The 15,939-nt window shown below is 40.5% G+C and overlaps 1 protein-coding gene across 4 annotated transcripts in view; it reads right to left on the bottom strand.

Annotated features, from left to right (window-relative positions):
* Positions 1 to 15,939, bottom strand: part of pak5 (p21 protein (Cdc42/Rac)-activated kinase 5) — a 54,170-nt gene that overhangs the window by 17,111 nt on the left and 21,120 nt on the right. For 3 of the 4 annotated variants that reach the window (XM_086060812.1, XM_086060813.1, XM_086060810.1), the window contains exons 2-3: positions 13,762 to 13,985; positions 11,484 to 11,522 (exon numbers count right to left, since the gene is read on the bottom strand). In XM_086060812.1, the coding sequence (XP_085916938.1) occupies positions 11,484 to 11,522; positions 13,762 to 13,965 (243 nt within the window). In that variant the 5' untranslated portion in view covers positions 13,966 to 13,985. The remainder of the gene's footprint in view (positions 1 to 11,483; positions 11,523 to 13,761; positions 13,986 to 15,939) is intronic. The other variant, XM_086060811.1, reaches the window with a different exon arrangement.

The following is a 15,939-nucleotide window of genomic DNA, read 5'->3' as shown; positions in this document are numbered from 1 at the left end:
TCTGATCTCAAAGATTGCACGTAGCCTCCTGTACATGTATATTATATGACCAGGGATGTCTTTTCTTGGGGTTTGATGACATCATAAGGTTGCGATGAATCATGAGTCGGCAATTTTAAACATCCAGTTGCTCTCAGCTGCTAACGTTTAATTAATGTCATGTCACTGAACTGCATTTCCTCGACTCAAGTTTCTTTGCAACAAAAGTGCAGGGGGGGACAAGACATGACACGGGTGGAAAAGGAGAGGAAAAAGTGTGATTGTCACAAAGAAAATGAAAAAGACAGAACAAAGGTGGAAAAGATATGATGCAGCATTTCCTTTGTGGATAGGACAGGATAACAGACTATTTTGCTTCGTTTCTAAAAAAAAATAAAATAAAGCCCAGTTGTAAAAATATATTTATCTTAAATTTAGAAAGGGCTGGACTCATTTCAAAAACCTAGCATCAGTAATGTTTGCCTTTTGCAACATATTGTAATAACTTGAGGGGTTCATCTGCTCGCATTTATGCACAATTTTTATCACTACCTGTAGGCTAGTAGCGCTTTTTCCAGCTAATTTCGTCTAATTTCAGACAATAAACCGTGGAAGTAGCCTCTCTCTCTCTCTCTCTCTCTCTCCAAGCCCCCCTTAAGGCTCCCCTGCTATGAGCTGCCCGGGCGCCACGAACTGGAACACGAGGTGAAACGTCCGCTAAACGTAGCGACTACGTCAAGCTGTGGGGCTGCAGGATGGATGCTTTCACGGACGCTAATCTATCACCATTTGGACAGATGCTGCGGTACGTCCAACAACGCAAAACTGAAATCCCACATTTAACTCAGTGCTCAGTTAGTCAGCCTACGTGATGTTGACACTTTGAATAACAGTTTTTGGTTTTTAATTGTTACCAATGTATCATTAATGCCATCCACAAAGAATGGGGGGGTTGAACTGCCTGAGATGTAGTTTCAGATCTGTAGCATCGGGGTGAAAAAGTGCTACATTTAACACTAGACGAAGGTTATTACAGTAAATGAAAACTAAAATTGAAAAAAACATTTCATTGGTGAAATCAAATAAACAAAAATGGTTTTAACTAAACTAATACCAGGCACACTTATAGGGAGCAACTTTGGGATGCCCCACCGCTGTGTGAAACTTTGCTGGTTACTGCATAAAAAGATTACTGTTAACTCATTCATTGCCATAATTATTATTATTTTTTTTAAGATTATCAAAAATTTGGGGCGACAGGCAATTACATTTTTTTATTGTAATTAATCGCATGACTTCACTAGTTAACTCACGATTAGTCAGTGAAGAAAAGTGGAATTTTTTTTAACTAATAGAAATAGTTCAAATGAATTTTTGACGTTAATAGCCGTCAATGGCAGTTAATGAATAAAAAATTAAAATAAAAGATTATTAAAAATTCGGGGCGTCAGGCGATTAAAACTTTTAATCGTAATTAATCGCATGACTACACTAGTTAACTCACGATCTGTTCTAAATGTACAATAAAAAATTCTAGGTTTTCATACTCTTGTTAACAAAAGCGGAACAAAAATGTTAAACTAATAGAAATAGTTCAAATGAATTTTTGACGTTTATAGCCGTCAATGGCAGTGAATGAGTTAAACTCTGACACAGCAAATTTGCAGACCTCTGCATGAAATACGTTTACAATTGTTTGTTAATGTGTTCTGTAAGAACACGGCAGGCAATCAGCACCTCTCATTTTACACTTGCCGGAGTTAAAAAATTAATTAATTTCCTGCTACGGGTCTGATGCGGCACTCTGCGTGAAAAGTGGCTTTACATGCAGGCTAACTCAATTAGCGTTCAACATTGGCCATCTAATAAAGCTGCTAATCAATAGCAGTGTGTGGAGGTGCGAGTGGTGGCTGCACGGGCGGCAGAAAAACGACTGCCGGCGTCGGCGAGGAGAGAGAGACAAGGTTAATTGTGTGCCAAATCACTGTCAAGCGCTCGGGATCGCGCCTGGAAATCTTTCCATTAATTTGAATTAGAGGGCTTATAGTCACTGGCCTCCGCGGAAACCGCCCCCTGTACCCCTCACACACACACCCCCCTCCGCCGCCTCTTTACGTCCTTAGGGCGGCGTGAGTCGGGTCGTGCTCGGCGTCGGCTCTGACAGCGGCCATATTTCACCGGCGTGCCGCGTTGGCCTGTCCTTTAGTGATAAGCTGTAATAGATCTACTCACCATGGCCTGTTCAAGGTAAGTACAGCAGAGGGGAGAAGAGGAGGAGGACGGGTAGAAATGGGAAGAGGGGGGCAGGAGAAGGAAGAGGACAGGACAGGAAATGACAGGGAAGATGGCAGGAAAGGAAATGAGAGTGGAGGAATGACAAAAGAAATGAGAAGAAGGAAGACAAAAAGGAACGGATGGATGAATGGAAAGGGTGAAGATGAGAAGAGAAAGGAGAATTTAAGAAAAGGAAAGAATAGGACATGACAAGATAAGAAAGGAAAATAATGAAATGAAGAAAGGACAGGACAGGACAGGTAAGTCAAGGAAAGACATGAAAGGACAGCACCGGAAATGAAGGTGCAGGTCCTGAAGAAGACAGGACAAGAAATGAATTGAAGAAAGACAAAGATGAGTGGAGGAAAGGAAAGAAATAAAGGAAAGTGATGGCAAAAATAAATTAACGGACAAAAAATATGACAGGATCGAAAAGTAAATGAAATGGACAGGACATGAAACAAAATCAAGAAAGAGAAAAGAAGAATTGAGAAAATGAAAGTATGGGACAGTACAGGACAGGCCAGGCAATAAAAAGAAAAGGCGAGAGAGAGAGAGAGAGAGAGAGAGAGAGAGAGAGAGAGAGAGAGAGAGAGAGAGAGAGAGAGAGAGAGAGAGAGAGAGAAGAAAGGAATAGGACGAAATACAGGACAGGTTGGGAAAGTTAAAAAAACAAGGAAAAGATAGGAATATAAAAAGGGAAAGGACAGGAAGGTAAAGGTACAAGACAGGGGGAAAAGACATTACAAGAGAGGACAAACAAGTAAAGGAAATTAAAGTATGGAAAAATGAAAGGCAAAAGGACAGGACAGAACATAAATGGGAAGGAAAGCGAAAGAAGGCAAATAAAAGCAGAAAGAAGCGAATGGGAGTGGATGAAATGAAAAATACGCAGGAGGAAATTTAATGTGACAAATGACACATCAAGGAAGGATGAAAAGAGGAAAAAGAAAGAGTACTTTCTCGGAGAAAGAAAAGAAGCGAGTAAGGGGAGGAGGCGGCATTGAAGGAGGAGGTGGCTGCATGACAAATGAGGCTCATTGGGAGATAAGGGGGGATTAACCTTGCTGCTAATGAAGGCGGGCATAATTAATGAGCGTGCTTTTCTACTGAGTCCTAGAGGGAGGCTGCGCTCCGTTTGTCGGCGGACAGCGGCGTCCACAGGCAATAGGACCAGGGACAGTAAAATGTACAGCTTTTTTGGTGGGCACTTAAACGCATCGGCCAATCAAATCAAATTCGTTTTTTCTTTTTTCCAAAAATCTATACTAATAGTAATTTTTACAATCTATTGACCAATCTGAAGTTTATGTCTGTTCTAAAAATAGCTCACCAGTGATGGGGCATTGTAATTTACTAAGAAGAATTAAAACAGAAGAATGTAAATATTTTATTTAAACATGACATGGAACACATTCCTTCTGTACCAAAATATTCTAGATTATGCTTAAAAATAAAATTTATTGGTTTTCAATGACCAAATATTATAAAAAGGTCATTTTAGAGCTGTCATTTTAATACCGCGATACCACAATATTTTTGCTCACGTCACAGAACGAATTAAACTTGTATCTCAAGGCATCTCTGGGTTAACCCCTTTCACACAATAGCTGCCTGGTTTAAAATTCTTGCAGAAAATTGCCACGTCAGCACATTTCACACAGTACAGCAACATTGAAAAAGGCCAGGGAACAATACGGGCAGGTTTGAAACAGGCTCGAAACATTTTCTATTACCGCGGTTCAACCTTGGCGGAGGTCTGCGCGTCTTCAACCGTTTTCGCACCGTGCCGTATGAACTCCCTCACAGTTCCAGTACAGTACTTCCTGGTTGGTTAGCATTACTTAACCTTGATGTCGCTGTGATTTATGGTGTTTTTTTTTGGAAATGTGGCAGGCACGCAACACGCCGAGTGTCGCGATGCAGATGCGTATCTACGCCCCTCGTTAGATGTACATGAAGCTCATCACCTCGACCACGCACACGCACTCCTGTCATTCATTACAAAGACGACAAGAACTGTCAAGTTAAGTCGCTTAATGAATGTATTGTCAAATCCCTGGCATCCCTTTTACATGCTTTCCAAGGGGACCGCTGCCTAGTGGTGGTGCATGGCTAACGCAACAACTTTACCCTGGAACTAGAAATTTTGGAAGAACTAACGAATTATTGTTAAAATCTTGTCCTTGGCAGTACTTTTGAGAGGTTCAGGAACCTTTGGGCCTGACAAGGCACGTAACAAAGGACTTAACATTTTACATAGCATGTCTTAGCCTCTGATGCCCTCTGCTGGATGTTAGCAGCCAATGCAACAGGCCAAATGTATTTGACCCATTCAACTTGTTACAGTAATTGTCAGTGTGGCGCGAGTAGCACTAGTGGTAGGCTGGCGCCCTCTATCGGTACACCAAGAAATCGTTTAATTAAAAAAGTATAATGTGGCTTTAACTTTTTTTAAATGCACTACAGTACATTTATTAAGTACAGTTCAATTGTATTTAACTATTAAATGCAATACATTCGCATTTTAGCATTTAAAATTGTTTATTTTCAAGTATTCAGGTACAATTTGGATACAATTTGTATTTGCAATATTATTTAGAATCATTAAGTGCAGTTTTTATTTATAAATATGTTGGTATCTTAAGATATATTTGAGTACATCTAGGAGTATTAGGTTACTGTTACTCGGGCCTACTATACAATTGTTTATGATTTGGTCATTATAGTGGTACTTTGGAGTGGCAAGTACTTTCTGAGGTGGTACTTGGCATGAAAAGTTTTGAGAACCACTATTCTAGTAGATGAGAAAATAAAGAATGAAAAAAAAAGTGTAGTCACATGTAAGCATCTAGCTTTAGTACTGTCCAAGTGCAGTTGAAGGGCAATAATAAGACAACTTTAACGTATCAATGAGTAAGTTTTATGTGTATCAGCATCTTTAATTAATAATTTGGAATTATCTTAAAGGGGAGTTTACGACTATTAAAAAAAAAAAATACTGTCAGTACAACCTGACAGTAGTGTTATTTGTCAATAAAATGATTGTGGAAAAAAAACGAATTAGATTTTTAAGAAACCACCACACCCGAGGAAAAACAAGCAATAGTATAGTAGTGAAGTAAGATCATATTGAAATCTTGCTATCAGTTTCAAAACAGCAAATCACCCCTCTTCACAATGAGAGAAACAGCAAGATTGTGAACGCCTGTGCTTTGCAACCCCCTGCAGGTCTGACTCAGTAATACATTTTCAAATCAGCATTTGCATTACAGTATTTTGGAAGAACTAACGAATTATTGTTACCCGTTTTTCTTTTTTTTGATATAATGTAATTATGAATAAATTAGATTGTTTTTTTTTTTTAATTAAAAATGTAAACATTTTAAATACAAGGTTTTTTTAGATTACCTACAACAAATGACCTGCCAATAGTTTGACTTTTGCAGCGTTCAGCGTCACCACTTTGGTTTATTTACAGTGTTTACTTCTTAAAATGAGTCTCCATGCTACCCCTCATTCACAGCCCATGAGGCGGCTTTGACCCAGTGCCCTTTGACCCTAAGTCTCAACAACAAGCTGCAGTGAAGCTTGAGTCCGTCGGGGCGGCGCCGGCGACACATTCGGAAGATTTCCAGCAAAATAGATTAGAGGTGGAGGCGTAATGAAATAGAAACGACCCCCATCTTTTAGTGCTGGACAAGCATTAGGAGACAAAGGAGAGGATTGTTTCAGTCACTGTCACTCACAACTGTCACAACATCAACATCTGTTTGCACCTATAAATCATAAAGTAACACGTATATAGGATAATTTGATGCAAAATTGGACCACATTAAAGCAGGTTGTTGTTGTATAATGATCAGGAAATCTATTGATTTTTTTTCCCATGAGAAAAAAACAATTACTGTTTTACATGTTTTGGACAATGATGTGGGAAAACTTTTTTTTTGAAAGAAATGTTTTGTTATAATTTTTTATTTGATTTATAATGTTTCCTTACATGTTTTTTTTATGACTTAGATCTTTAAAAAAATCAAAAACACAGTTTGAAGAAAATTTGTTATTAATTAGTATTATATATATTAGTTGTTTATTGAATCCATTTTACATTCTAGTCTATTTATTTATTTTTATTTGTTTTTGACACACAAAAAACTCAGACCTTAGGAAAATGTTTTGTGTATATTTATTTTATTTAATTCGTGTTTTATTTAAAAATATATATGTTATTCAAAAACTCTAAATTTAAGTCAAGTTATGGTTTAAGAATATATATATATTTTTTTTAGATAATTATTTTTCATCACAGGCTCCAGCGCCCCCCGCGACCTTTGTGAGGACAAGCGGTTAAGAAAATAGTTGGATGGATTTTTCATCATAATTGAGGTATTTATAGATTTCACATTATTATATTATGATTTGTATTAAATCATTTACTTTTTATTCTTTATTCAATTTTTATTTGACTTAAACACAAAATGGACAACCGTAACAGTGCAGTGCAGTATAGTATAGTAGACTACTGTAGTGTATTGTGATTGGCCAGTGTTAAAAAAAAAAACTGCGTTAACTTGTAGTTCGCTGTTCAGCCCTACGAGGGCGCCACAGGATCATTACAGTATCAAACAGCTGCTTGAGTGTTGAATGACTATGACGTAAAGGCTTGTCCTTACTAATTGCGTTCATTTGCAAATTGCTATACAGTAAGTACTATGAGGTCAACACTCCTATAACATTTCCATGCAGAAATTGCTCCCTACTTTAAATGAATAGCCTGAAAGTCCTTCCAAAAAAAATCCAACAAAAAAAGTCATCCAGTAAGACGGCGAAGGGCAATTGCAGACATTTTAAGACCGTGCTGGCAAAGCATGAGGTTGGTGTAAGCCAACAATCCCCAGAATGACAGCAGTGAGGAGGGAATGGATCAATAGCATCCACTCCAGCTCGCTGCCCAAAAAAAAAAGAAGACAGATGCTCTTCTCTCACTCGCTTTCCCCATCAGCAGCTATTCTGCTTCAAAAGTATTCCTGCACAAACCAATTTAATCCCGCATCAATTCAGACTGCGCTCCGCTCAAATTGGACTTGAAATTAAAGGCGTATTATTGATCAGCACGAGTCGCTCCCACTGCATGAATGGCACAGTCAATGATGAAGATGATGATGATGATGATAAAAGAGTGCTTCGGTGTCATTATTAGTTTGCCGTAAGAATGAAAGGGTTACAATCCAACACTGACATTAACTGTATTACGTTTGTTTAGGCATTTAGGAATGTTGGATGGAAGGTATGTTTTCATAAATTTAAAAGATTTACAATTTCATATGTACCTGTGGCCAGAAAGCAAAGAGTCACTGAAATCCACAGGTGCAGTCAGTGAATGAGGCCATCGATCATTGCCAATAGCCTCTGAACATATCCACATATTATCCTCACGTGTTGCCTCTCTTTGAGAAAACAAAGCAGTTTCATGTTGCTGATGCACAAGCTCAAAACAAAATGGCTTCCAAACACAACAAACATCTCTAAAGAGCTCAGGGCCACCGAAAATAGAAGGTCACAGTCAAGTATGTGACCTCAAGCAGCATCAGTTCTTCCACCAAAGATCCCTAACCCTAACAGAAACCCCACCTGTTGTAGTGTCCCCTCCACCTGGCTGGACTCCGGCCTCCCTGCAGGCCCGTCAAAGCCCCTCGTCTCTGCGGCCGCCCTGGATCCTCGGCCCCCGGCCATGACTGTCACCGTTGGCCCCCAGCTGAAGACCCTCTACTTTTGAGCGGCGTCACGATCAGGTTTCCTCTAAAAGAGTCAGTGGGTGCAGGGTGGCCGACTGACATTTAGAGCTTAGCGGGTATCGCGTGCCGCCATTTTGACTTTGCTGCCTTACTGCCCCCTATTGAACGTCCAAGGAATTACACCTCAATGAGCTGATTTAGCGTTTGTTTGTTTTTGTTTTTTAAAGCTAAAGTGGCAATGCTGTGTTATGTGTGGCATTATAAAACCATTCTGCATCCACATTCTATTTGTTAACAATCCACCTCTTCCACGATGATGTAAGGCTGAACGTTGAGCTTCCTGAAAATACCCAGAGATTTCTCCTCCCACACTACCCACAGAGCATGCAGCTCACGGAGACAAGTGTGTGTGTGTGTGTGTGTGTGTGTGTGTGTGTGTGTGTGTGTGTGTGTGTGTGTGTGTGTGTGTGTGTGTGTGTGTGTGTGTGTGTGTGTGTGTGTGTGTGTGTGTGTGTGTGTGTGTGTGTGTGTGTGTGGTGGGGGTGGCTCCATGGTGACAGAATGCAAAATAAGTTTAGTGTATAAAAGGACAATGATGGCTACGTTTTGTCAAATTGACATCTCTAAATAAAGGATTTGTTTTTCTCAGATGAGGCGCAAGGTGATTTAGGGGTTAGCAAATCTGCCTGACAATTCGGAGTCTTGGGGTATAAATCTACCGTGCTTATGTGGCGTTTATGTGTGATTCATTTAGGAATCTGTGTTGTCCATAGGCGTGCATTTGAATGGATATTTGTCAAGCCACCTGTAGCTGTACAATTATACAATAAACAACAATTAATCGACAAATTATTCATTATCAAATTAACTCATTCAGGGTTTTTCCTGCGTACAATATTCAGAGGCAGCCACCTCCACCTTATTTGCTGGCCACCTCCAGCCCGAGTGACTGATAATGAATGAATGCTTTAACGTGATAATAGTCATATTCTTATTGGAACTAAATTTCTTATTATTGAAACATGGAATTATTTTATGTTGCCTGTAAAAAATTAAAACGAGTCAGTTGAATTTACAGATTACATGCACGTCATGGCGCATGGTCAGGATTAGGGATGTTCGATACCACTTTTTTCACGACAGATACGCAACTCTTGAGTAGTCACCTCGACTGATACCAAATACCAATACCACTAGTAAGTAAAATTCCCCACCCATAAATGACAGATGATTTTAAAGAAAGACCTACATATCCCAATATATTATTTTTCCTTAAAATTGCATGAAGTTAATGGCAACTTTGTATTCATGTAATTTCTAATTTCTTGTCCCTGATCGTAAAACGCCGATAATGTAATCTCTGTAATCAAGTCACCACAAATGCGACAAGAGCAAACCACTCAAAACATTCTCTGTCTCTCACTTCCGTCGACTGTAATAGCAGCCGCGGCCCAGGTAACCTCAGCCAATTACAAGTACAAGACAAAATGCGCTCCCGTAAAACATACATGCTAACATTGACGTCCACTCACAAACAGGCACACACACACACCCCGTTACTGTAAATGAGTCCCTTTGAGGGTGTGAAAGTCAAGGTGCAACATGAGACGACTTTCATTACCCTCGCCATGAAGGGAGATGCACACAACAGGCCTTGATGTTACACACACACACTTGAATTCAAAAATCAACACGCCACCTTTGAGGCGGCCATGTTGAAGACATGCTGCTGAGGGGATGTGTTAACCCACACTTGTGGATTAGCCTGTGTGATGATGATGATGATGATGATGACGGCGGGGAGGCTGGAAGCAATACTAATGCTCCAGTGGAGATGAGCAGGCTGACAACTAGGCTACAGGCCTCGCGCATAAACCATGAGACAACCAGTAGGAGGGCAGGGTTGCTAGTAGACGTTACCTCGCACCACAGCTCACACTCAGACACACACACATTATAATAATATATAATAATCCAAAGACCACTCCAGACCAGTCTCGCAATAAGTGAAATCCACTCTTTAAACATACTTTAAATAATACTGCCACACATAAACGTACATAATATATTGACTTAGAGCAAGAGCAATGGATACCAAAAATATTGTACAGTGTAACAGTGCATCAGTCCCTCAATGTGTTTACAGTAAAAACATCCTGTTTTTTACAAACCAACAAACTTATCCTCTCACAATATCAATAATAGCTTTCCGTAGGTGTAAAAAACAGGATTATAGCAGATGACATTCAATAATTCTTAACAAAAATTAGGCTGTGGCTGAAATACAGTACTTCCTGTCTCATTCTTTTTCCTGTCACTCTCAAACTAAAATAGTATGCCGCCATCTAGTGGCCAATAGTTACATTACGTCACACAAAAAACTAAATTCAGACCAAAATAGAGTTACTACCAACGACAACAAAATCTGCAAGTTTTACTTATTTTACTGTATTCAGCAAATTCTACCAAAATTAATAAACTGCAATTAACTTACAAGCACAACTGTACAGTACACACGAGTATAACACATAATGCCAAGCCTTCAAGTAGTGCTTGTTCTTATAGATCTACCAACATCATAATGCTTTAAAAAATTATTTTATGAAGATAAATATTAAAAATATATTGAATAAATAAATATATTTGTCTATGAGCGGTCGCGGGGTATTCCTGTTAACAAGCCTAGCGCTACAGTACGTGGCTACGAATGGCTGTTTGTGTTCAAAGCAATAAGATGTGAGAAGGGGGGAGGCGCAAGCTGCAAAGGTACAACGGTTGCTTTTAAAGCCGGTGCTGAGAAAGCTGCCCCCCCATTGTTTGTGTGCCCCACTTTTTACTTAAAAGAGCCATTTCACTGCTAAAAAAAAAAAAGATTCCTCCGCCTCAAAACTCCAGCTACACACCGATTCTGATGGTTGAAAACAAAATTCAACCTTTTGCATGAATGAGGCAGATCGTATTTAACACACACATCGAGGCACCATTGTCATTCCTATAGCTGAAATGCTATATTTGAGGAAATAGGGTTAAAAATACATTTCAGAGTCCACAGATCAGAAAGAGCTTTCACAGAGGCACTTTTCAGTTTGCACTCATCATTATTAACATCATCGTAATCATCATCAAGGGAGGATCATGGGGAACATGCCGCTATAGCTCATCTAGTGTCCTAGGGGGAGGGCGGCGAGGTTTTTTTGGGGGGGGGGGGGGTGCGGGGAACTCATGCGGATGAAACAAAGGGAAGAGTAGAAATGAGCTCTAAGTAAAGACTTGGCAGAGCAATGTAGTTGTGTCATGTGTGGAGTCATTCTGCCGCTTCCCACCTCCACCTAAATGCATGGCAGCAGCAGGCAGCGTCGAGGAGATGCAATAACAAGGCGGCGGGGGGGGGGGGGTGAGAGTGCAAAGGCAAGAGAAGAATTAGAGGCAGAAGGGTGGGGTTGGGGGTGGGGGGGCATTAGGGTTTGGGCAGAAGGGTAGAGGGAGTCATACTTTGGGCGTTTCGGACTGCCGGACCTTCTTGGGAGATATCTGTGAAGAGAGCAAGACAATTACTTTCTTGTTCCCCCCTCTTCAGAGATATTTCCTGTGGCATATTGCTGTTCTTGGTTGTGGCCATTTGAGTTGTGAGGCTAACGAGGTTAGCTGCTAACTGTGTGCACTCCAAATGGCACTACAGTAAGTAATTCCCCGCAACAGGTGGATTGTAATTTGTGTTTCTAGCTGGAAGTGACACAGGAAGGTTTCCCTGTGATTGACTGGTGACCAGTATGATTGTCTAGATTGGTATGTCCCAACCTTTATTGAGCCAAGGAACATATTTTATTGCAACAGTCAACAGGGCATTTTCCCTTCAGTAAGTAAAATGTGTGCTCAATTGGATTCAGGTCAGGTGATTGACTCGGCCATTGCATAAAATTACGCCTTTAAAAAATTCCCAGTATGCTTCAGGTTATTGTCCATCTGCACTGTGAAGCGCTGTCCAATAAGTTCTGAAGCATTTGGCTGAATATGAGCAGATAATAAAGTGCGAAACACTTCAGAATTCACCCTGCAGCATCAATAAATACAAGGGAACAATGAATTTCACACTGTCCAAAATGTTATGTTATGTACTGAATTTATTATTTTTTTATTCAGATAATTTTTTTTACACAAGATATTACACAAAGGAAAAGTCGTTTTATGGTTTTTGCATTTTGTTCCCTTACTGTACAAGATACAACCAGGTTTTTTGCTATACCCCTAACAATTACAGTTACTGCCTGTGTCTATATAATCTTTTATTACTTCCTTGTGTCATTTCCAGCCATTCCACAAATAAATCTTCACTCTAACTCCACATTGTGGTGATGATGATTCATTTGGTGCTTCCCTGTTTTGTTGCGAGTCAACCGTGCTATGAATTCAGAAACAAATCGATGGTTAATTTCCAGCCTGGGGGGGGGGAAGCGGCGAGCGGCGGGGACCTTATGGAAATCTCAACGATTATCGGACCAATGACGGCCAGTGTAGGCTGAAGTCGGGGATGACACAAATACTACGACTTGAGCACTCGGGCCAGTTGAAATTGACGGAAAACGTCTTTATGAGCATCAGTGTGAAAGCCAATGAACAACAACACAACAGAGGAGACACTCAGAAGGGTCAGAGACGAGGAGACAAACAAAGAAAATGGAGACTTGCATTGATGTTAATGGATAAAACTGTTGTGCTGTAACAAATGAGCAAGTTTAAATCTGCATTAAGCATATTTTTCATATTTTTTTCCCACTGAGTCATGTTTTTTTAGCCATCTGCTATGCCGGTTTACTCAACATTTGCCTGAGTCATTTTTTTACTGTCATCTACTCACAAAAATGTAGGTCTTCTCTATTTTTACTCTTTTTTTTTCCAATGACAACAAACATCAGCTGTGAGTGGCGCTTGTTGTTTTTCACTTTGATTCTCTGCTGCTCAGATCTTAGATGCTTTGTTCGTGACTTTTAACGCACCGCACCAAACAGAATACACTCAAAAGTAGGTAACAGCTTCAGAGGAACATCATGCAGGATTTGTGTCACAAATTTTCAAAAACGTCTCAAATCGAATTACCCATATCATGAATTCTTAATAGTCCATCCAGACCAGCAACGTGGAGAAAAAGCCAGTCTAAGACAGTGTGAAAGGGGCCATTTTGTCTGAAAGCACTAATTGCTTTAAACGCAATAGCACGGGAGAAGCCAGTTTTGTGTCGGCTGATAAACGTCGTACTCCTGTGCTAATATTGAGAAACAAACGTACGCACAGGTTTGTTCCCGCCCCGTTCTAAGCCGGTACCTTTTACAACAAACATCAACAAACGTCAACTGTCTTGCCGGGCAGTATGAAAGGGGCTGTCTATACTTGTCAATCACTTAACACAACAAAGGCAGAAAGAAGAAGGTGTTAAACTTCACAACCCTGTCCACGGTTTTATGGCTTTAAAAGTGACCGATAATGCTTAATGCAGGTTTAAAGCAGCGCATTAGGATGTGATTATTAGTGGGCATATTAAGAGTGATGTAATAGTGTGAAATGGCCAGATGGTATTGGAGAAAACAAAGGAACAAGTGTAGGATTGGAGTGGTGTGAAGCAGACATGCTCAAGTGAAAATGTATCCGATAAAAAGATCAAGATTAGAATCACAGGGGCTTAATCTGAAGAGGTCAAAGCAGGTCCTAAATGGTAAGAAATGTTAAAGTACGTTTGGATCCATGCACTGACCCCACACCCCCCTCCCCCCCTTACCTTCATGGGTGCAAGCTGAATGGGGGTGATGTAGGAGGGGTCCACCATGGGCTTAGGCCGGTTGGCGGTGTCGGCCAGGAGGCTCTGCCATTGCTGCGGCAGCCCGGTGAACTTCTGCTCCCGCGGATCGAAGCCCGTGTGGACCCGGTGCTCGAAGTTGGATGGGGCGGAGATCTCCAGCCGTTTCTTCTTTTTACCGAACATGCTGGAAAACCCTGACAAACCTGAAGAAAAACAAGGACAAATACATCACTTGTTGCTTGATATGATGTCACTTTTTACGGGACTGTCGCTGAGGCTTTTCTAATAGCCTACTATCACCCACCGCCCGTTTCTCGCTAAGTTTTACTTGGCAGCTTCTAGTGCAGCTAATGTGTGATGCTAGCTTCAATGTCATTTTTACTGGACCTCTGCTAGCTCTGCAAAATGTATCAAAAATAAATGAATACGGTTTAAGTAGCAATTATTATTCATTTTGTACACCACGCCTTGCTCAGACCAGTCAGTGACACTAACAGAATTAAATTAAGTGTTCTACAGTCGAGCCTCACACTGCTGCAGGACAGAAACGAGGCAGGAACTAGCAAAAGTGTCTCAACATGCCAGAAAAGAACAAGTCCACTTTGGTTATGTAATTTAAACAGCAGAAAGACACAAAAAAAAAAAACTCTTTCCACTGTGGTGGAACAAAATGTCAAACAAATGATGCCAATTTGGGATTTTACTGCTTCTAGTCTGAGAGTGTGCTATGAGAGTCACATGAACTGCGTGGTGTCCTTGGGACAAAATGTCAGGACGTTTGCTGTGAAAGAGCTTCATTGTTTTTCTCTTTCTAGGAGCCATTGTCCTCAGAGTCATACTTGGATCACCCCCTTTTTTCCTTTTCTGCATCTGCTATGGCGTGCATCATATTACTAGCCAGCGCCACCTGGAAAGTCTGAAAATATTTGCTCCCTGACATTAAAATGTCCAAGCAAGTTAATTATTAAAAAGTGTCAGAAAGCAAGCAAAAAGTGAGCTATTTTGTTTTGGTGCAAAAATAACCAAAGAAGAGATCCTTTAAAATACAGGTGTCTGCCCACCTGTCTGAAAATTTATTTGTCAACAATCCAACAAATGGATGAGATCTTAAGGTTTTTACATTCAACAGTGTGAAGAAAGAGCAACCCTGGGAATCTCAATCATTTCCTTTGCTTAGCTCGACGGGCCAAATTAGCTACTTCAAACAGGAAAAGATGGAGCGATACAAGAGGACGACAAGAAAAGGAAGTATAAGCGTGGTGCGAAGGGCAGCTCGCAAGGCTTTTGTGACATAAAACCACAGCATAATGCATGGTAATCGCTTACTGTGGTCTTGGGGGGGAAAACCTAATACCAGATCAAAAAGGTGGACGTCACTTCATTACACAATCTGCCTTGAGGACGCATGGGCGCGTGAGCCGACATTGCGAGTCAAGTGTAAGTCATGTTTGCTGAGCCTCGGGATAGAACAAGAGCAGGGTATGGCACTAGAGACAATTTTCATTTCATTGAGATGCGACTGCACCGGAGGGACTAAAGCGGGGTACTGACAAACCGAGAATCGGGCCAAATTTGAACATTTTATCCTCCCCTTGTGATTTAGTCAGTAAAGACCCAATTGAAGGACCTGCTGAGAAAACGGGCGGAGCCAACAATTAAAGCTGTTCAATATCTACGATCAGCCGATCACGCAACCAAAGTGAATGTCATTGCAAAGGTTTTTAATTGAAGACTCTTCAAAGTCAAAATGTTAATTTTTATATAAATTGATGTACACAACACATCCGTATTAATCATCAGGCCTAATTTGAGCATTTTTCCTCCCTAGCGATCAAAGCTAGCAAAGGACTCATTGTCGGATGTATGCAAAAAAAATTCTTCAGCAATTATCCTGTTCGTGTAACGGCATGTGTGGGCTCACTCACATTACAAAAAAAAAAAACATCAACGTCTGTATGGCACTTCTTTAATTCGGGGTCATCCCTAAACGTTAATTCTCCATATTAGCAAGATAAGCTGGAATGTCTACAGCATGAGTCTAATTCGGTGAGAACAGTTTGAGGAAGTTCCTTGGATGAGTCCAACATAAGTGATCTCATCAGGAAAATTACCAAAAAAAAAGCATTTTTGGGGCATCAAACAATGTCAATTGTCTCC

Source organism: Leptonotus elevatus, chromosome 18, assembly GCF_054856555.1.
Source record: "Leptonotus elevatus isolate MCC_2025b chromosome 18, RoL_Lele_1.0, whole genome shotgun sequence".
NCBI lineage: Eukaryota > Metazoa > Chordata > Actinopteri > Syngnathiformes > Syngnathidae > Leptonotus > Leptonotus elevatus.
Note: the sequence above shows the minus strand (reverse complement) of the source record. Positions and strands in the feature narration are given on the sequence as shown.